We start from the raw sequence: 22,633 nt of genomic DNA, 5'->3' as shown, positions 1-22,633 counted from the left end.
TCTTTTTAAAGGACATGCATATATGGTACCTGTGTATATGTTAGCCCTAGTAGATAAAAATTAGTTGATATATGGAAAGAAAACTTTAAGCTAATGGCAGAAATTAAATAGGATAAGGAAATTATTCAAATATACTATTGAATCTAATCCAAAACAAAATGCTTTTGTGCCTAACATGTTAGTTTTACCTGATGATAAAGTTAAGTAATTTTTAAAAAAGAAATCCCTGTTAATAGATCTTTATAAATTAAGAGGCAAAAGATATAGGACTTAACCTTCTATGTAAATTTTAAAATGTTGTCATGAAGGGAAACTAACCCTCCAGGTTTCCATGTCTTATGTCATCTTGTTAACGTCATGTTCATCCGCCATCCCGGTTCGGCCGCCCTCACCTTTCTCCCACACTCTCGTTTTGTGTTGTTAGGAGGTTATCGAGGAGGACGCTGCTGAGGGGCTCCCTTCACCCACAGCCTCCTCACGGGTAACGGTAGTCGTGTGTGGAACGCCAGCGTGTTGTGCTTCGTGGCAGTGACAACTGTCTGCTTGCGGTGTCCCCGTGCCTAACCCTGCCGCTGTGGTGTGACGGCAGCTAGTGCAGAGTAGCTGACTACTAATCACATGTCTGTGGATTAGTCCAGATGCCAGGGTTGACCCTTTACTTCTTCCTGCTCTTCCCCTTTTTCAATGACAGGGGCTGGGTTTTAAATTGTCCCGTGAGGAAGGAATTTGCAGCAGCTACAAGGAGCATTGGACTGGCGGTTAGCCTGGAGCTGTCTTCACTGCTGCCTGGTTTTCTCAGGCCTGCATTTAGTACTCCATGTGCAGAATATCTGATTATCTCCCAGTCACCCTGGACTACAGAGACATTATGAACCAGATAGCCAGATGATGTAGACCAGAATGGGATCTTGAGTGACTCATTCTTAGTCTAGGTGTCCAGTTAGTGTAACTGTAGTAAATGTAGTACTACTTTTCTTAACTGTGTATTTATTAAAATAGAATTTTCAGATAAACACAGTAAGTTCAACATGTGAAGGGAATTACTGAAATCCCCCGTTCCCCCCAACACCTTAAAGTGGGTTTAAAAGACAAGCGGACAAATTTGTATAGGAAGATATTTTGTGTATTTATTATTAAAGCCAGACTTTATACTTAATAAGAAATACATTTAATATGATGACCCTTAAGATTGTCATTTATACAATGTGGAATTGAAGAGCCCAGTTGTATATTGGTTCTGATATGTTTACAGAATGTTATTATGTGCATGTCAGCATGGTCACTTTTATCCAAAGCTGTGCTGAGCTGTCGTGTACAGTTGGAATTAATATGATAAAATACCATATCCTGAGTTTACCCATAATGTTTTAATTTAACACATGCATCTGGATAGACAGTATTTTTTTAACTTTAGTTTTGAGTTAATGTTAGAGAGAGAAAGAACCATTTTGGTATTTTTTTTGAAGGGTTGATGATTCTTTTGAAATCATTAACATTTTTAGCTGACGCCTTTGAGCGTCTTCAATTATCCACAAATGATAGACACAATAAACCACAATAATTCCATTTGGGTGTTAGAGGAATCTTTAATCCATGGATCCTTACCTCTATATGCAAGGTACAGAGAGCCTTTAATACCTAGGTTCATGCATGCGATGCAGTTCTCTGAGCTAAACTCCTCAGCAGACTTTGGATGAAAATCAGACACTGAAGAATTTGGTATCCCAGTGACACAGACATGCTGAAGCTATTCCTGTGCTTAAGAATATGAACAGACACTGTAGTTACAAGGTGTCTTGCAGTGTCTTTTCAGGGCCCAGTGGGGAGCATTTGGCCAATTTTGAAATGAGTTTTGGGAAAGGGGAAGTAATGCAGTTCTTGAGATGTGTTTAAAAGTCCAATAACAAAAAGTAAAGATGTTCCAAATAGTTAGTGCCTTTGTTTAGTAAAATAACCAGCTATTTGCTGTTATGTTTATATGAAAAGATAATTTTGTGATCTGCTTAGTGAATAATAGATACTTACTGAGCTTAATTAACAATGATAGTAGCCTGTAAAATTTGTTTTGTAGAAGACTAGAAAAAGTAGACCCCTACTTCAAAGCCAACTCAAAGCAGTGGTGGAAATGTGGAGAAGTGTCTGTATATGGGGACACTGTCTGGGGTCTTGGTAGCTGGACCGACACAATGTAGTCACTATAGACGTTACAGAGTCTTTGGCCCGTGTGGCTCTCCAGTCCTGCAGTAGAAAACTACAAGACTACAGACCAGGTCCATCTCTGCTCATTCATCTGTCCCTTAATGGAACACTTGATGACAAGAGCTGCTTATGAATGAGTCAAGAGCTACATAAACATTTTTGACAAATTGTTACTGCACAGAATAACGAGTTAAAAAAAAACCCCACCAACAAAGCCACGCCATAGTTAACCAACTATAGCCTTTTCAATATAGGTGGTTCCATCTTTTTTTACCCTGAGGAATTTCTGATAAATCTTTATAAAGTAGGTCCTTATGAAAATAATTGGGTTTTCTCATATTAAGGAACTTGTAATGATGGTGTCTTGTGAAGGCCCGCCAAGGACTTATAGGTAAATTATAGGTATGTCCAAGTGCTTCACAAAGACAAAGATATAAAATACTAGTCGATTACTAGTCTATGCTAGCTTTTCCCCTGTAATTTTATAATAAAGAAAATATATGCCAAATCTTATAAAAACTGGAAAAAAATATTATGGGACCCAAGATACGCTCCCCAGAATATTAGAGCTGGAAAGGACCTGAGTTCAAACCTTTAAAGCAGAGAAGCCTTTTTGAGAAATGAAATTTTAATCGGAACCTCAGTTTGTAAAACCAGTGAAGAAAGCACACTGGTCCCTACTGTGGACTTGCCTTTGCTCTGGAGGATGCTCTGAGAACCCGGTGCCCAGGGTCTGGTCCTGCTCCCCAGTGACCTTCCCAGACTCAGAGCAGTATGAGGAGCACACCAGGTGGGGAAGGAGAACCCGCGTGGCCCATGCCGCGGGGCCTGCCGCCTTCTTTGCTGCTGCCACACTGGATGTGACTTAGTCGCGGGTGTGGTCTTTCACACTAACTGGACCCTGCTGGTTAGCTCTTTTTTGGATGGCCACTTGACTTCTCTGATGCTCAGCTGCCTCATCGGGAAAAGCAGACCTGCCCCAGGTCTGCTTTCAGGGTTTCTCAGCACCAGCTTGCTTGTAGAACCCAATAATTATGATTACCACCCCAAAGGCCACACTTTTTACATGAAGCTTTCAAGACCCAGAAACTAAAACTATTTATCGTGTTTAAAAACCTTTGTCTCGGTAAAAGTAGTCCAGGCAGTTTAGGTGAACCCAGCCTTTTATCTGCTGATGCTTTTCTGGCCTAAAAGGTGTCAGTCGTCTTGTTTTCTTAGAATTTAGGACTTCTTGGTTATTTCTATGCTCCAAATACTTGAAGACGTGGCATTCTTTCCAGGGGAGTTGTGCTCGGTGTTTTCTTTCAGTCAGTTCTGACTGGGAAGTAGTGGCATGCAGGTCATTCTGTGACCGCGACCGGGAGGACCCACGTGGCAGCCTGTCCCCAGCCTCAGTGCTGCGGTATTTCAGAGAGCTGCTTTTATGAATACTGTAGTCTGTTTTTACTTAAGGGGACGCCTCTTGTGGTGGTGACCTTTTCAGTGAGAAGCACCTTTTCAGTGGAAGCCAGGAGAGGGCAGTTCTTGGCTCTTTCATCAGCTTCCCTGGCTTGGCAGCGTGGGCCACGGAGGCCTGTCCATGGCTTACAGGCTCTGCGGATGCGGTGACTGTCCACCGGGCATTGTTCTGGCAGGTGCAGCAGAGAACAGAACTGAGGAAATCCTGCCATAGCCGAGCTTACAGATGGGAAGGCTGCCAGGGACAGTGACCAGCACCACTAGATCCGTCTTTCTCTGCCTCCCCTGCTGGGTTGATGCAATACCTTTAGACAGCCTCCTTTAGCTCACTTTGATAGCCATTGAAAAAGGCATGAGGGGTAGCTGTAAAGACCTTCAGGATAGCAGAGGCAGTGTGACAACAGTGTCCTGACCTACAGGGTGCCATTACTGTTACTATTAGAGACTGATGAATGCTACTGGGTCAATAAAGGTATTAAAAATGAAGGTCCGCCTGACCAGGCGGTGGTTCAGTGGATAGAGTGTCAGACTGGGATGCAGAGGACCCAGGTTCGAGGCCCCGAGGTTGCCAGCTTGAGCATGGGCTCATCTGGTTTGAGCAAAACTCACCAGCTTGGACCCAAGGTCGCTGGCTCAAGAAAGGAGTTACTCGGTCTGCTGTAGCCCCACGGTCAAGGCACATATGAGAAAGCAATCAGTGAACAACTAAGGTGTCACAATGAAAAACTAAAGATTGATGCTTCTCATCTCTCTCTGTTCCTGTCTGTCTGTCCCTATCTATCCCTCTCTCTGACTCACTCTCTGTCTCTGTAAAAAAAAAAAAAAAAAAATGAAGGTCCTGATTTTCATTAAATGATCCAATCAGTGCAGCGACCAAGTAAACAGTAAAGAAAGATGGGGCTCACCTATAGGAAGTTTTTATTTTCACCACTGGCTTAGAACTTGTAACCCCTTTTCCAGCGACTGTACGTCCCAATCACACTGTTTCTCATTGTTCAGGAGCAGACATGGGCAAGAAGGGTGCGACCGCTGTGGGTAAGGCCTGGGCCGGGCAGCTCCGTTCCGCTGGGGCGGACAGCCTCCCTGCGAGCTCTCTGTGAGACCTCTCGGGAGGCGCACTCTAAAGTGTCCTAAAAGTGCGCTTTTATTTCTCTGTTCCAGCTGGTGAAAGAATTAGCTTAGTTTTTCCTTAGTAATACAGCAAACAGTTGTATTCACTTCCAACTGGAAAGTCCTTTTGCCAGACTTCAGTTGATGAAAACTTGTTCCTAAATAACTAATAAACCACAACTAAATTGAGATCTTTTCACACAAATATGATATTGTTGAAATCCTAGATTATAGTTAAAGGGTAAAAAATAACAAAATCACATTCATTTCAGTTGTTTTAATACTTTTGTTTTTTAAAACATTGCCCTTATAATGTGGTGTTAGGCCTCACCTGTCAACTTGGACCTAATTATTATTTCTTATATATTCAAACAGTAAGTTAAATTTTCCATAACAATAGCTTTCTTTTGTGTTTTGGATCATTTGTGGTAAATTTTATTTTCCTTAATGCTCCTTTTTTTGATATGTATTTTTCAGTCTCCGTAGGTGTGCCTCCTTATAGTGAGGTTGATCCCTAGACTGGAGGGAGTGGCTTCCGGGAGGGGCTGGGGTAAGGAATACAAGAAGTAAGCCGCTGATCCAGCGCAGCATGGCCTGCACAGCCGTGACTCGATTCTGAGTCAGTGCTTGGCTGTCTCTAGATTATTTAAACTATTTTAAGACTATTTACCATCATCAACCTAATAGGTACAAAAAAACAATTAATGGCAGTGTGTCTGCTTTGAGAATTTTTTTTTTTTTCATTTTTCTGAAGCTGGAAACAGGGAGAGACAGACAGACTCCCGCATGCGCCTGACTGGGATCCACCCGGCACGCCCACCATGGGGCGACGCTCTGCCCACCAGGGGGCGATGCTCTGCCCGTCCTGGGCATTGCCATGTTGCGACCAGAGCCACTCTAGCGCCTGAGGCAGAGGCCACAGAGCCATCCCCAGCGCCCGGGCCATCTTTGCTCCAATGGAGCCGTGGCTGTGGGAGGGGAAGAGAGAGATAGAGAGAGGAAAGCGCGGCGGAGGGGTGGAGAAGCAAATGGGCACTTCTCCTGTGTGCCCTGGCCAGGAATCGAACCCGGGTCCTCCGCACGCTAGGTCGACGCTCTACCCCTGAGCCAACCAGCCAGGGCTGCTTTGAGAATTTTTAAAAGTCTCCGTCACTAGAACAGTTTAGGTTATCATGGTAGGCAGGTACTTTTCCTCATTACAGTTATGATTTCTTTAGCTGCAAAGCTCTTAAGGCCTTTCTTTTCAAATGGTATTTTTAGTGCCTATATATGTGCCTCAATCTAATGAAACAAACCTAAATTTGAAAAGTATGTTTTTGAACATTAACTATAGTGTAGCTAGAGAATATTTCATTTTATAAGGTGATCATGTGAGTTCCAGGTGTTTAGACCTTATCAAATTGGTCTGCAATGAAGTGTTGGAACTTTTTTAGTCAGAATATTTAACGATTAACCTTATTTAAACTTGTATGTAGTAGGATTGACTTTTTCATAACAAATTTGATTTACCTGGTTTTCTGAATGTATGACCGATGATGTATTCTTCCAGTAAAATAGAAAGTTTGAGGGTGCAGTTTTAAAGTGACCGAGCACGTGTAGTGAACTTAGCCCGCTGTGAGCGTGTGGCAGCTCCTTGCTCTGCATTGCTGTGGCAGTGGCTTTGCTCAAAGCTGCGGAAAAGACCAATGCTGCCTGTGTTTATTATGTGTGTCTGTGCTTGGCGTTTACTTTACACTTGTAGCCTTCATTCTGTTTTGTTTCTTCCATAAAGCTGTGTGACTTTGGGTTTAACAACCAGAGACAGGTACAGAAACTCTCCGTGGAAACTCCCCTCCCTTCTTCCACAGTTAAAGGCAGCCATTGGCTCCTTCCTGCTGGGCTGCATGTGCACATGCTCACTCCCGTGCCTGGGGTGCGCTGTGTCCGAGGATTCTGCCTGGGCTGTGTGTGCACATGCTCACTCCAGCGCCTTAGGTACACTGTCCGAGGCTTCCGCCTCTGCATGGCGCTCACTGACGGCCAATCGGCTGAGCTTACTTCATAAATTTACCAAAGGTGCTGTTTCTGGTTCTAATCTACTTACAATATAGTATTACACTGTTACCTCAAGGTAACTTTCATCTGTTTTGTTAGCTTTACTTTGGCCTGGAGAAATTTGGATTTTGTATGCATTTTGAAGTTTGTTTTAACAATTCAAACAAACTGACATCTTCTGCATTCAATTTTTGTTAGAAAAATTTTTTTAAATGTAAAGTGTTATCAGTTCTTGACTAGTAGCAGATAATTATCAAGGAAGAATGCATGATAGACTTGAAGGTATTACCACTCTATGCAAAGTAGTATTAGTTTTCTATTATGTATTTACCTCTTGAATTGTTGCATATGCTTTTTCCTGACCACTTTCCTACTCTTTCTCCTTTCTTTTATGAGATATCTATCCAAAAATCATTTTCATTAGTAAGAGTCATTTAGTACCAAAATAATTTTATTATATATAATTTTTTTTAAACTGGCAGGTGATAACCTTTTCTCCTTTATTCAATGGAGCGTATTGTAACATTTTAACTTATGGACAAGTTACAAATAATTGATTCAGACTATAGCTTTGATGATTACAGGCTCATGTCTGTGTATGTATCTTTTCTTATAAAGCTTCTGAAAGTCATTTGGGGATAATACATGTTTTTTACATTATCCCTGATGAGAGAGGAAATATATTTTAAAATGCTTGATAAAATGGAAGTTTTAAAGGAGATCACGGAAGTTAAATTATGTGGTGTTTTGCTTTAAAGGAAAAGACTCTATTGCCGAGTCTCAGGTTCTCCATGGAATGGAGACACTAACATTTTATTTCCTGGCTGAAAGAGCTCCCCTGCTCCATGGCTGTATACCTGTCCTGAGCACCATCAGAAATGGAGTATTTTGTGACTAAAAAAAATTACTTTAAAATAATTTCAGACATAAAGAAAAGGTACAAAAATAGTATTCTCTTAATATTAATATCATTCATAACTATAGTATATTTTTTAAGAGCAGTGGTTAAAATTGGTGTAACACTGTAACTAAACTACAGATTTTATTTGAATTTCACCGGTTTTTCCTAATGCTCTTTCTGTGGTCCAGGACCCAATTCAGTTGTATTTTGTTATTTATCCGTAGACGTCTCTAATCTGTGACAATTCCTCAGTCTTTCCTAGTCTTTCGTGACCTTCATTAATTAATTAACACTTTTTAAGGGTACTGGTCAGTTATTTTGTGGACTGTTCCTCTGTGTGGCTTTAGCAGCATTTCCTCATTAATAGATGGCATTGATACATCTTTGGCAAGAGAACCAGAGGAGTGACGCTGTTCCCTTCCTGGTTTATCATGTTAGAGGGTCCATGACAGCCCCAAGTCTTCCCAGTGCTGATGCTAGCCTTGATCATTTGGTTAGGGTGGCATCTGCTAGCTCTCAACATAGGAAAGTTCTATTTTTTTTTGTCGTAATGAATAAATACCTTGGGGGAGGTACTTTGAAATTCTGCAGACATCCTGTTTCTACTTGTACTTTTGCCATTTATTTTAGTCTGTGTCGACGCAGCTTGTGTACAGCCGCTGTTACCGTGGAGTGTTCCTCATGCTGACTTTCTGTTTCCCTTTTCTACATTATTAATTGAAATTCTGTAAGGAAAAGCTGTCTCTTCTTTCTTATTCATTTATTTATTCAATTATTTATTTCAGTATGGACTCCTGGATATTTGTTTTATTCTGTGAGTTATAATTCAGTTCAGTCACTTTTTATTTTGGTGATAAAACTGTTCATTTGTGATTTTTGAACCAAGAAAATGTAAACAAGTATAACTATAGATAGGAGACAGATTGAGAAATAAAAATGCTTCAAAGATCATTTATGGCCCTGGCCTGGTTGCTCAGTGGGTAAAGGGTCATCCCAGCACACTGAGGTCACAGGTTCGATCCCCGGTCAGGGCACGTATAAGAGCTGATCAATGAGCTCATAGCTAAATGGAGCAACTAGGTGGAGTGGCGAGTTGATGCTTCTCTCTTTCTCTCCCCCTCTCTTTCTCCCTTCACCCCCATTTCAAATCAATGGAAAGAATTTTTTTAAAGACATAATTTAAAAGAAATACTATTAGGCAATAAAAAGAGTGAAGTGTTGATACATGTTAGAACACAGACAACCCTTGAAGACACTACAGTAGGTGAAGAAGCTAGTTATGGAAGGTCACGTGTTATGTGGTTCTGTGTGTATGAAGTCCCAGAACAGGCCAATCTGTAGGGACAGAAAGAAGGCTGGTGGCTGCCGGGCTGGCAGTGGGTTCTGGGAGAGGTGGAGGATGCCTGTGACTGCTAACGCAGCAGGCTTTCTCTTCAGGGATATGAGAATGTTCTAAAATTGATTGTGGGAATGGTTTCACAATTATGTAAACACACCAAAAATGGTTGAATTGTATGGTGTGTTAATTAGATCTCCATAAAGCTGTTCAAAAAGAAAAGATAAAAACAATTAAAATTCATAGAAGGAGGTAACATCAACATCACAGCAAAGTGAGAAGACCTCTTTGCCTCGCTTCTTAAAGTGACAAGTCAGACAACTGTAATCCAGCAAAGGACCCTCTGCTCAGCACACCGACAGCCTGAAGAGAACCGCTGTGGGCGCGCTGCCGGTGGCTGTGTCGGGTGAGCTGTGGGGAGGACAGGGTTGTGCAGGTGCTATTTGATACCTTGGTAGTGGAGGGGGAGCTGGGCTGCAGTCCCCCCCGGGCAGCCAGGGTGGGAGGGGCAGAAGCAGAACTCCTGCCTGGACAGCCGGTCCCCATTGCAGCTAAGCCCTGTGATGGGCAGGACTCCACAGCAGTGCGGGACTATGTGCCAGTGACCAGACTAGCAAGGAGGCAGAGCCCAAGGCTCGCCCACAGCCTCCCCTTGCTCACTCCGTGCCACCGTCCTGGTGGAGCCCAGTACAGACAGAAGAACCTGGCAGAGGCAGCAGAGGCCCTTGGGCAGCCCAGCATGGCAGGTAGCCACTGGGTACAAAGAGGCAGCACTGGGAACTCTCAGGCTTGGCACCCCACAACCTGCCACACCCCACCCGGCAGGTGGTGTCCTGAGACCAAGGCAGCCTGGATACAGAGGGGATGCCTGCCACCTCGGGAGGATATGGACACTGTACATGACTCCACTGAGATTCCAGAGGTTCCAGTAGTGCAGGTAAGCGGAAGCAGAAACTTGTGCTATGGCACCATCTACTGGGAAACGAAAGATAACTTCTCACCAATCAGCCGAATTGTTAAAAGCAGAACCTACAAGATGAGCGTTCACTACCTGAAATGCTCAGGCGGAGAGACAATTCACCAAGGTCCACAAAGATGACAGGCAGCTCAGAAAGAAGATGAAAAGTCTCCAGAACCAATCACAAAGACACTGAAGACTGTGATTTAAATGACAGAGAATTTAAGCTTGCAGTTATGAAAAGACTCAGTGAGATACAAGAAAACTCAGGCAGTGCTTTGCAGAGGAGATTAAAACTACAGAAAGGAGTCAGAGTGGCCCTGGAGCTGAAGAACTCAGTAGCCAGGATGAAGTATGCACTAGAAAGCGCTGGGACCAGAGCAGGCCAGAGGGAGGGGTGAATTAGCAAGCTGGAGGGTAGAATCCAGACGTGGTACAGGTGGAAGAGGAGAGAACAACGAGTTTAAGTGGAGAGCTCTACACTGTCTGACTGACTCCACTGGAAAGAGCATCGTGGGGGAAATGGGCACACCAGAAGGAGATGGGAACAGAGTCTACTCACAGAAATAGCCGAGGAAAACTTTTCAAACCGATGGGAAGAGCTGGACACTCCAATTCAAGGAGCTAACAGAACGCCTGATTATCTCAGTGCAAGACGACCTTGTCCATGATACATTGTATTAAAACTATTGGAGCAATATATTTAAAAAGGTGAAGGGATTGAGATACATATACAAGGACAAGAGTAGGGTGATATCCAGAGAGAAAGAGGGTGGGAGGAGGTGGAAGAGAGAAAGGGGTGGGGGTGAGGGGAGGTGGAAGAGAGTAAGGGGGTGGGGGGTGGGGGTGGGAGAGAGAAAGGGGATGGGGGGTAGAAGTGGGCAAAGGGGATAAAAATGGGGTTGGAAAGAGACTGGACTTTGGGTGGTGGGTGGGTGCACAAGGCACTGTGCAGATGATGTCTTAATGAGTTGTACACTTGAAACCTGTATGGTTTTATTAACCAATGTCACCCCAATAAGTTCAATAAAAAATTCAATGACAAAGACAGAATTCTCAAGGCAGTCGGGGCTGGCGGCGGGGAAGGGGAGATTGTACCCTACAGAGGAAACCCTATTATATTATCAGATTTCTCAGCAGAAACCTTACAAGCCAGGAGAGAATGGAATGAAATATTCATAATATTGAAAGAGGAGCCACCGGCCAAAATACATTATCATACATCATGATCAAGTGATGTTCATTCCAAGGCACAAGGGTGGTTCACATGCAAATCAATCTGTGATACACCCCATTAATGAAAATAAAAGCTAAAAGTCATGGTTCTATCAATATAGATGCAGAAAAAGCATTTGGCAAGATGCAACATCCACATATGATTAAAATAGTCAATAAAATGAGTTAGAAGAAAAATACTGCCACATAATAAAGGCCATATATGACAAACTCTCAGCTAATACCATAGTCAATGGTGAAAAACTGGAAGATTTTCCTCTAATACCAGGAACTAAACAAGAATGCTCACTCTAGGCACTCTTATTCAACATAGTACTGGAGTCCTGGCCAGAGCAGAGATTGGGTAATTCACACTGAATATTGGCTATATGCATCCAGGCTGAAAATGGAACTCTGTATGGAGATATGAAGACTAAATTATTGAAATCTTAGTGTTTTTCTGTTAGTATTTTTGAAGCAGTTTAACCCTAAACTATATAATATATGGCAGGGGTCCCCAAACTACCGCACGCGGGCCACATGCGGCCCCCTGAGGACATTTATCCGGCCCCCGCCGCACTTCCAGAAAGGGCACCTCTTTCATTGGTAGTCAGTGAAAGGAGCATAGTTCCCATTGAAATACTGGTCAGTTTGTTGATTTAAATTTACTTGTTCTTTATTTTAAATATTGTATTCCCGTTTTGTTTTTTTACTTTAAAATAAGATATGTGCAGTGTGCATAGGGATTTGTTCATAGTTTTTTTTTTATAGTCCAGCCCTCCAACAGTATGAGGGACAGTGAACTGGCCCCCTGTGTAAAAAGTTTGGGGACCCCTGATATATGGCATACTTTAAATTTATATTAATTAAAAAGAAACTGAATAAACGTGTTTGATACATTGTAATTCTTCAAGTCATTGATACCCAAACTTTTATGGACCTGTTTCATACTTGTCAACTTGGCTAAGACTCCCTGACTCTTAGGAAATAGCTACCTCAACTGTCCTATTCCCTAGCTGTACTTGTATTTGTATATAATATAGAGATATGCTGTGTATATATTTATCAGTTCATAGAATAATATGTTATGCTTTTATGGGACAAATGTTTAACAACTGACTGAATAATGTTTAATGTTAGGTACTTTTGGCTGTGTTATAGTCTGCTTTTGTTCTGGTAATGATGAGAGGCAGTAGAAAATATAAATTTACATATCCTTGAGGATAGGATAAATTTTATTATTTTAAGATTAGATTGGATGGTAAACAGGAGAGATCTTACCTTCTGTACTGGTTGGGTTGTCATCTTTTTATTGCGGTTATTTCTATAAACTCTTGAAAAATAGAGCAGAGAAAATAAGTTGTAAGACCTGATATGTTAGGGTTCTGGTCCATATTTGCCACTAACTAGCTATTTATTCTGGGACCTTGAAGTCAAAACCTAGCCCCTCTAGATCTCAGTGTCCACCTCTGTAATCGAGGAGATTCTTATGTAATTGACCACAGGCAAATATTTCTCAGGGTGTCACCATGGTCACAAAAGGTTAGAATTATTTATTATTGCCACTTTTCTGTTAAAGGAGACCAAATTCTAATGGCTTTTATTTACTTTCACATGTGTTAAGAAGTAATCCTGTTGTTTTATATTAACATGGTTATTGTATGAACTCTTAAGGGGCAGTTTTAGATCCCTCTGAAACTCAGCTGTTGGAGATATTGAACTAGTTAGTCTGTAGAGATTGTTAAGGCTGTTTCGGTACTTTTTCAGTTACTTCATGGGTTTACCTCGTGTATTTTTATATCTAGGCATCAGTTATTTTCCCTACGTTGCTCTTCTTTTTAAAAAGCCTGGCCTTTGCACCCTTCTCTCTGGAGGTTAGGTGGTGAACATTTAGGCAGTTAGCTTTGGCTTTGCTCATGGAATGTTCTGTTTTCTTAAAAAGTGTTTTCAATCAGGCTGTATCTGCTATCATAAATCCCCTTTTTAAGGTGTTAACTGTAGCTAAACCTATTATTCCCTGATGATATCTCCCCTTTCTACACACATTTGTTGTTTGTCCTGTAGTTGAAACTTTATTGTTAATCAGGGCACTTCATTGTGTAACTTCAGGAGGTTTTTGATCACATGACCGCATCTGTCTGACATTGTGTGCTGTTCATACGTGCGTTTTTCTTCGGCTGTCCTAGGGGCCCTGCCCAGCCTCAGGAACAGTACCGCTGAACTCCATGAACGTGGACGCGGTGTGTGAGAAACTGAAGCAGATCGAAGGGCTGGAGCAGAGCATGCTGCCGCAGTATTGTGCCACCATCAAGAAGGTGGGTGCGCCGCTGACCGGGTGGGCCGGGCGGTGAGCACATCTGCTGACCTGGTGGGCGGGTGGTGAGTGCACCTGCTGACTGGATGGACTGGGCGGTGGGTGGGTGAGCACACCTATTGACTTTGTGGGTGGGGCGGTGAGCGCACATGCTGACCTGGTGGGCGGGGCGGGCTGCACCTATTGACTTGGTGGGCGGGGCAGTGGGCGGGGTGGTGAGCGCACCTGCTGACTCCGTGGGCAGGGCAGGGCAGGGGCAGCGGGTAGGGCGGGGTCTGGGGCTCAGCTCCTCCCAGGGGTTTTCTGCTGAAAAGGCAGCTCTCTGGGAGGGGGGAAACATGCTTTTTACTGTTGTGTATCCGGAATTGCCCTGCTAGTCCTGAGTTTATAAGCAGAGAAAAAAGTAGCTGTATTGCAATGTTACTTTAAAAATGACCTGGTGCCTGACCAGGCGATGGCGCAGTGGATAGAGAGTCGGACTGGGATGCGGAGGACCCAGGTTCGAGACCCCGAGGTCGCCAGCATGAGCGCAGGCCCATCTGGTTTGAGCAAAAGCTCACCAACTTGGATCCAAGGTCGCTGGTTTGAGCAAGGGGTTACTCGGTCTGCTGAAGGCCTTCGGTCAAGGCACATATGAGAAAGCAATCAATGAACAACTAAGGTGTCACAATGCACAACGAAAAACTGATGATTAATGCTTCTCATCTCTCTCCGTTCCTGTCTGTCTGTCCCTGTCTATCCCTCTCTCTGACTCTCTCTCTGTCTCTGTAAAAAAAACACACAAAACAAACTAACAAAAAAATGACCTGGTATGAGTAGAAATGCCTTCATTCAGAGTACAAAGGTCTGAGGGGTTTCACATTTAGATAAACAATTGCTCCTGTATCTAATATGCAGGATTACACACTTGAAGGCCTTTCACATTACATTTTCTCTAATTGTAATAGTTGTGGCTTAACAATTATCAAAGTAAACCACAATTGCTTTATTTCCCCCAAATTCTCTTTTCTGTCTTATGAACTTAACGGTCATGTCCCATTTGAGGGAGCTTCATGCGTTTGGGTTGGAAGGCTAACACTTGGGAGGAGGTTTATTTTTCCCTAGACCTTATTCTTCAATCCCAGTAGCTACTGAGCTCCATGAGCTCAGAGCGATGCTGGGATTCCCAGGAAGGCTCCTCATGTTCAAGGCTGACTGAGTGCCTTTTGGAGGAGTTATTTCCACTCACTCACACGTGTCTATCAGAGCACAGTGACATGGAACATTGATAATAAGCCCCAAATGTTTGCACACTTGAAAGAATGCCTCCTAAAAGAACTGTGAGCATATGCGAGTACCATTCTAGTCATCTCGACCTCTGCTGAGTCAGAAAGGGCCGGGCATGTTCGTTTCCTTGCATATCTGGTCAGGCTAACCCGTGTCTGCAGAAGCGCAGGCCTTCCTGGGCTGCCAGCCTGACCCTGGGCAGCTGGTTCATGTCAGGACAGAGGGAGGTCCCGGTGGGAATCCTGGAGGGAGTTTTGTTTCCCTCTGACATGGTGTCCTGACTCTGAAGCACATCCCGTGGCACCTGGCTCCTCATGGCTGCGGATGCCAAGTCCTTCTGCAGCTGGGCTCGGGCAGGGCCTGCTCCACATACGCTTCCCTTCCAAATGAACTTGGAAACTGACGTCTGTCAGTTCTAAACACAGGCATTCCATAATTTACCACAACTCATAAAGTCAGGTTTTGTATTTTGAAAATCAGTAAGCTATCTATTATTAATAAGGAAGATTTCATGATTTCTTATTTGGGGAAACTAGAATTACAGAGACCTAATAATGATGTGGTTATTATTTATGAACTTAATGGACTGGGAAATTAGTGGATGGACATCGTTTATGGCTGAGGTTATCCACTATAACCAGTACATACGTTTGACAAGCTTCCTGCATTTGGAACTTGGTCAGGGCCCTACATGCTGACAGACATCTCTGTCCCCTCCCAGCAGCTGGTGTCCATGTTTATACTGTACAGGATTAGAGTGGAAAACTAACAGTCTGCTATTGTCCGTGGCAGGGCAGTTGTTTTGGGAATAGTTGGGGAGGTGGCTGTTGGGCTGGTCCCCAGAGAGTGATTTGTTTTACTTGAGTACTGAAGACATTTGGGAAACAAGGAATGAGTTTTGGTGTTCAGATTCAGCATGTCTGTTATATTGTTAAATGGGATAACCTTTTAGGTCAATATTTTCTAGTCTCGAATGAATTTCTTAATACTACATATATAAATGTACTTTAAGTCACTAGTAAGTCAGAATATGTCACGTTTTCTCTGCCTTTTATTTGTTTTTATTTTTATTCAGGCAAACATAAACGGCCGTGTGTTAGCTCAGTGTAACATTGATGAACTGAAGAAAGAAATGAATATGAATTTTGGAGACTGGCATCTTTTTAGAAGCACAGTAAGATGTTCTATATTTGCAACATTGTATATAACAAATGCCAGTAAATCTTGGTCTTAACAGTTATATTTCTTTATTCTTAGAAAGTGTGTAAAAACTGCATTTTACACTTCTGCCCAACCCTTGTGTGTTCTGTTTGACAATACCCACAGCAGTACGTGACTACCTTGGCCTTCTGGGCATTTCACTGGGAAATTTGAGAAAGAGGCTCCTGCTTATTCCTCATGCTGTCCTCTACAGACTTTCCTCACCTGCCTCTGGCCAGGCTCCTCTAAGCCCCTGGGCCTTGACCTTGGAGTCTGTCCTTGTCAGGCCTGCGTCGCCCAGTTACAGCAAGGACCATGTCGAGTCAGTTTAGAAACCCCCACGCAACATCTTGGCACCTTTGATATCAGGTCACACTCCTCGTTGCCTACCACCCTCAGGTGACGTCTGGGCACCCTGGTCTGCCTTCAGCAAGAATCTCCCCCAACCCCTGATGTTTCCTCTTGGCGCTGCCCACCCACGCCCCACCCTGCTCCTGCTGTCAGCGCCCACCTGTCCCTGTCGCTTTGGGAGCTGAGCGGTTCCACCCCGAGTCTCTGTCCCCCCTGCAGTTGTTCCTGATTAAGATCTGCTCTCCCTGAGTTAGCTCCTGCCTGGCTCTGGCTTTCAGGACACACCCCAGTGGTGTTTTTGTTCTTAAATTTTACACTGAAATAATAGCATCATGGTAAATTAGAGTATAATAGACACATGATTATTGCCACTCCTTCTTTTAGTATTAAAATGCAAGATAAGCAGGTACAATACAGATCCACCTATAGGAAGGATGCTTTCTCATTCTCATTAGAACCTTGTAATGTTTTATTTGAAAAATAATTTCTAAAGCTTAAAACATGTGACTTGTGAATGTGAGTAGAAATGATACTTTTTCTCTGTGAAGGTGCTAGAGATGAGAACCGCGGAGAGCCAGGCGGTCCCTGAAGACCCGCGTCTGCTCGTGGAGAGTGGCCTGGGCCCCGTGGCGCCGGCCGAGCCAGCCCGGCGGCCCTCGCACTCAGAGCTGCCGCATACTGAGCTCTCTGGGCAGGCCCCCTACACGCTCAACTTCAGCTTTGAGGAGCTCAACACGCTTGGCCTCGATGAAGGTGCCCCGCGCCACAGCAACCTCAGCTGGCAGGTATTTATTAAATATTAAAGTCGCTTTTCATGCTGCTAGAGAACGCGGGCAGTGTGGAATGTGCCATGGCCATGCTGGTGCACTGGACTCGTTGTTATGAGCTACGTCCCAAGCACGAGTGACCTAGTGGATCGCTCTCGGTTCCTCAGAGCCGCAGAGAGAGGACAGGGCTCCTCTAGAGTGGGTCAGAGCGGCGGGGACAGTGATGCCGGGGCCAGGCAGAGACAGCAGACAGGGCTGGGCCGCCCTAGTGTGGGGCAGGGAAGTCGAGTTGTCCTGCTGTTTCCTGTAAATTCAGTAGTCTTTGGTTAACACACATCTTTTCTAGAAAACTTGCCGCGTAGCATTCCTGGAGCCCCACCATGTGGTTTTTCAGTGCATATGTCTACACTCTGAGTCCCCACCTCCTTTTCTTATCTGATGTAGATGTGCGAGTGCTTTCTCTGCCTGTTCTTAGAGGAGGGGGTGGGGGGTCAGGAGCAAAATCAAAGTGAGAGACTGTGAAAAAGTGTAAGGGGAGAAGGGGAAGAAGGACAGACTAGGGAGGACAGTGGGACAGGCGAGGGAGAGAGAGGAGGAGGTAGCTACAGAGAAACACATAATAACAGAAGCCCCAGGGGACAAGCCATGCTGGGTGGGTGGTCAGTTTGGTAGTAAGAGTTTTTTTTCTGCTATTACCTTTTTCTACATACTACCTACCTTACTTCCTTAAGTTGGAAAAGCATTATATTGTTGGGTGCGCCCTAAGATGAAAACAAACTTCCTTTGTCGCACAGCGCCCACTCTGCCCTCTCCCTGCTTTACAGCAGGGTTCCTTCCTTCCCTGGTTCTGGTGGATGTGTCCCTGCTCTTCCGCGCTTGCTGTTTCCGCCACGACCTGGAAACCCACAGCCTTTCCACTAACGTCGCAGTTCTCAAACTTGTTCTAAAAAAGAAATCTTAGAATCCTTTTACACTCTTAAAAATTATTGAAGGCCCTAAAGAACTTTTGTTCATGTAAGTTTTGTCTGTCAGTGTTTACTGTATTAGAAATAAAAATGGAGAAACTTAAAAATATTTATTTCAAAATAAATCCATTATAGGTTAACATTTTTAGTAAAAATGACAGTATTTTGCAAAACAAAATGTAGTGAAAGTGATGTTGTGTTGCCAGTCTCTTTAATGGCTGACCTCACAGTACATAGCTGGACGCCCCCATCTGCTCCGCAATGAGCTCTTGTGATGGAGAGTGCGTGACATCCTCACATAGCCTGGAAAGGGACACTGCGTCGGAAAGCAGAGGGGACGCTGCTGGCAGTCCAGCGGTCATGGGGCCTTTGCGAGGGGCTGGCCTGGTCTCCCGTAGGGGGGACTCTGCTGCCTGTCATTGTCTCAGCCTCTGTCTTGTCCCTGCAGCATCCTCGCATTGTTTCCTTGTCCTGCCGCTGTGTCCTGGTCTGGACTTTCTCATTTATTAGCTTTTTGGGGATCAGAAGCAATTCTAATCCTAAAACTTCTTGCTGGGAATCAGTCCTTCAAGAATATTTCATTTCTCTATTGACTGAGACCTTTCAGCCTTGTGGCTTCTGTCTCTGTCATCCAACTCTGCAGTCTCTCTTCTGTAGCCTCCATTCACCGCTCCTTTTCCGTTCTCTCTCTCTCTCATCTTCTTGAGTACATTTAGTTACTCTGAATTGAAATCTGACCGTAATGTTATGTCCTACAACCTGAGAAAGGTTCTTTTTAACATACATTGAAGATGTATTTTGTTTTTGAGATACAGCTTAACTCGGATCATTTTTCTTTTTTCTAAGGGGAATGTTTACATTCTTATTAATGAAAGTGACTATTTCCTTAAATAAAAGTTAAAAGTTTGAAGTTATAAAAACAAGTGCTGAGATGGCTTGTTAGTACAACCTTTAATTATACTTTTAAATATTAAACTAATTTTATTAAAATGTTAATATAAACAGTAAAAGTAGTCCCTAGTTCACAGCTTTTGTTAAACTGTTACACAAAGAATTTGGCATGTTGAGGACTAAAAATTCTCAGTGTACGTCTGCGTACAGGGTGGGCAAAAGTGGGTTTGCAGCTGTGAGTATGTGAAACACAGAGTTTGTTCTTGTATTATTTATTTATTATTGTATTATTTTCTATACAAACAACTGCAAACCTCCTTTTCCCTGCCCTGTATTTTCTGAGCCGACGTGTATTATACCTTTTATTTTTGCTTACCTGATTCTTAAATTATTTTCCTTCCTGTCTTCACAGTCACAGACTCGCAGAACCCCAAGTCTTTCGAGTCTCAATTCCCAGGATTCCAGTATTGAAATCTCAAAGCTTACTGACAAGGTGCAGGCTGAGTACCGAGACGCCTATAGGGAGTACATTGCCCAGATGTCACAGTTAGAGGGGGGCCCGGGCTGCACCACCATCAGTGGCCGGTCCTCCCCGCACAGCACATATTACACAGGTCAGAGTTCTTCCGGGGGCTCCATTCACTCTGGTCTGGAGCCAGAAAGAGGGAAGGAGAGCGAGCCGAAGCCTGACGATGGAAGGAAGTCATTCTTAATGAAGCGGGGGGATGTCCTGGATTACTCGTCCTCAGGGGTTTCCACCAATGAGGCGTCGCCCCTAGATCCCATCACGGAGGAGGATGAGAAGTCCGACCAGTCTGGCAGTAAGCTCCTGCTGGGCAGGAGGTCCTCGGAGAGGCCGAGCCTCTTCCAGACAGACCTGAAACTCAAGGGCAGTGGGCTGCGCTATCAGAAGCTCCCCAGCGACGAGGACGAGTCCGGGACAGAGGAGTCAGACAACACGCCGCTGCTCAGAGACGACAAGGACAGGAGAGCCGAGGGCAAGGCGGAGTGGGCAGCCCGGTCCCCCGAGCACAGCGCTGAGCCCCTCAGGACCTTCATCAAAGCCAAGGAGTACCTGTCTGACGCCCTCCTGGACAAGAAGGACTCATCGGACTCAGGCGTGCGCTCCAGCGAGAGCTCCCCCAGCCACTCCCTGCACAATGATGCAGCGGCCGACGCCCGGCTGGAGCTGGAGCGGGCCAACCTCATCGAGCTGGAGGAGGGTGTGCCGCACAGCCTGAGCGGCCTGCCGGACCCAGGCCTGGCGCGCATGTCCATCTGCTCTGAGGACAAGAAGAGCCCGTCCGAGTGCAGCCTGGTGGCCAGCAGCCCTGAGGAGAGCTGGCCTGGCTGCCAGAGGGCCTACAACCTAAACCGGACCCCCAGCACTGTGACCCTGAACAACAACAGTGCCCCTGCCAACAGAGCCAACCAGAACCTTGACGACAGGGAGAGCACCCAGGAGCCAGCCCCGGTCACCCTGAGGCCCTCTTCCAGTTCCAACCCAGCCGCTGTGCACAACGAAAACCTGAAGAGCGGGGCACACAAGCGGGGCCCACGCCCCAGTTACACACGGCTCTCCAAGGACTCCTCGGAGCTGCTGGCGGTCGCCTCAGACAGCACCGGCTTTGGGGAGGAAAGAGAAAGCATCCTGTAAGGGCCAGCGGCATGGAGCAGGGTGCTATGTCCTTGGGACAGAGCTGCCCACGTTCTGTGTGGTTCCATCCATGCAGGCGGTCTTCCTGCATTTCGTGCACAGCTGAGTGGGGACAGCAGGCCTTTGGTGAGAGGGACGTATGCTGGAGCATCCGACGGGCTGGTTGGTCCACCGCCTCTGTTGTCTTTGTAAACTCACCATTATACCTTTCATTGGCACGTATCCCATATACATTTTTGAGACAAGATCTGAGTATAAAAGTAGGTTAGATATTTGATTAAATGTAAAGGCTTTAATTTGCCAAAGAAAATTAACAGCTTGAGATCCCTCTGGAGACCATTCACTCATCAAGTACTTGAGGTGCACTGTGGTTGGGCCAGGGCCAGTGTTGCTCTTAGGGGGTAACAGGTAGGAACTGGCAGGTTATGGGGTAGCCCAGAGACTCAGAGGAAATTGAGAGCCAGCGTTCTATATTATAGTCAAATGGCTCATCAAGGGTTTTAAAATTTTAAGTAGGAAATACAGGATAAAAGAGGGCTTTAAAAATTGATAAGAAAGTGAGTCAGAAGTTTCTAAAGGAGAGCCCCAGTAGCTGGGCCATTACAAGCTGCAGGTAGAGGGGGTGGGGCCCACCACCTCCCCATGACCTGGATGCTTTCTTCTCTCTAGTCCCAGAGCGGGCTTCGGACGCCACCTACTGGCCTGAGGACCCCCTGCACCCCCTTCTGCTCCATGACTCCTGTAAATCATGTTTGTGAGCCTTGCAGGGAGAGGGAAACACGATTTCTTTCTTTCTCTGGAGAGTCAGGGAAGGCGTGGGTAATAATAGGCACTAATATTTATGAGGCACTAATAAATATTTATGGAACGAGAAAATGAGGAAATAATTACATCGAGAAAGTCAGTGACAAATTAGTTAAAACTAAATCTTTGCCTTCCACACCTGGGCTGAGTCTATAAACTTCATGTGTTCCTACGTCAGCATGTTAATTCTAGGGGAGGATCATGCAAAGAGAACCACTTTTTAGAAAAGTTTAGAAGCATAAAGCAAGAGTGAAAAGAGGGCGTAGCTGGTGTGACTTCATTTACTGCTGGCAGAGTTAAGAGTAGTCTGTGGGTTAGGAATGTGCCGTCATCATGTGTTAAGATTTCTAATTTATGTAGAATTAATTCTGGCAGTATATCATCAGATAAGATTGTAGATGGTGAGATTGTAGATGTGTGATTACCTAAGTTAGTGTTACGTTCGTGATGATTTTCACGTAATGGATTTTTATTAACATGCTGAGTAAATTATTACTTGATCAGTCATTGCACTGCATAGTTGCTGTCTTGGGCTTCATTGGCTTGATGTTTGAGTGTGATCTAACATTTTCATAAAGTGTTTATTTTGCATGATCTTAACAAATGTTTTAACCAATTTTAAAAAGACAAGATGTTACTGATATTATATAGTGAAATGTTAACATTTTAGTATTTATAGTGTTTATCAGTTTGTAATGTTGTATAATTAGTAATTATTTCAGAGGCAATATTTTGTTCCTTTTCAGATGAGTAGATGCAGCCTAATGTCACTGTGGTGTATTCATGCTGTTTGTGAAGTTAAATACAATCGTATTAAGTATACAAATAGATTTAGAAAAAAATAAAAAAATTGCATGCTATTTTGACTCATGAATTTTTATTTACAACAGTGGTAATGATTCACATTTTGATTAAAAATAAAAAAGTAATTTGTTTTTTCATATGGCTAAAGCTTGTTAACGGTGGTCAGGGTCACACTCAGCCCACATCGCCGTTCCATGGCTGGCGGAGGTGGTCTGAGTGCCTCTGGCCACTGAGCGTGCTGGGCGCTTGGTCCCAGGGACCAAGCGGCTGGGGGGAGCGCGGGTGCCCTGTGGCGCTACCACCGTTGAGTGTCCGGATCCTGGGAGGGTGTCAATTACTATGTGAACATTCTGGAAAATTTTGCTTTCTCATACCATTACAGAAATTGACAGACCAGATGGGC

General features: G+C 44.4%; 1 protein-coding gene across 6 annotated transcripts in view; it reads left to right on the top strand.

Annotated features, from left to right (window-relative positions):
* The window catches only part of KIDINS220 (kinase D interacting substrate 220), a 95,850-nt gene extending 73,564 nt beyond the window's left edge, over positions 1-22,286 (top strand). For 4 of the 6 annotated variants that reach the window (XM_066385909.1, XM_066385907.1, XM_066385908.1 and 1 more), the window contains 4 exons: positions 13,398-13,526; positions 15,867-15,965; positions 16,891-17,127; positions 19,378-22,286. In XM_066385909.1, the coding sequence (XP_066242006.1) occupies positions 13,398-13,526; positions 15,867-15,965; positions 16,891-17,127; positions 19,378-20,622 (1,710 nt within the window). In that variant the 3' untranslated portion in view covers positions 20,623-22,286. Of the gene's footprint in view, positions 1-424; positions 482-13,397; positions 13,527-15,866; positions 15,966-16,890; positions 17,128-19,377 lie in introns of all 6 variants that reach the window. The other 2 variants (XM_066385905.1, XM_066385903.1) reach the window with 1 other exon arrangement.
* The last annotated feature ends 347 nt before the right edge of the window (positions 22,287-22,633 follow it).

Source organism: Saccopteryx leptura, chromosome 5 (assembly GCF_036850995.1).
Source record: "Saccopteryx leptura isolate mSacLep1 chromosome 5, mSacLep1_pri_phased_curated, whole genome shotgun sequence".
NCBI classification, from domain to species: domain Eukaryota; kingdom Metazoa; phylum Chordata; class Mammalia; order Chiroptera; family Emballonuridae; genus Saccopteryx; species Saccopteryx leptura.
Note: the sequence above shows the minus strand (reverse complement) of the source record. Positions and strands in the feature narration are given on the sequence as shown.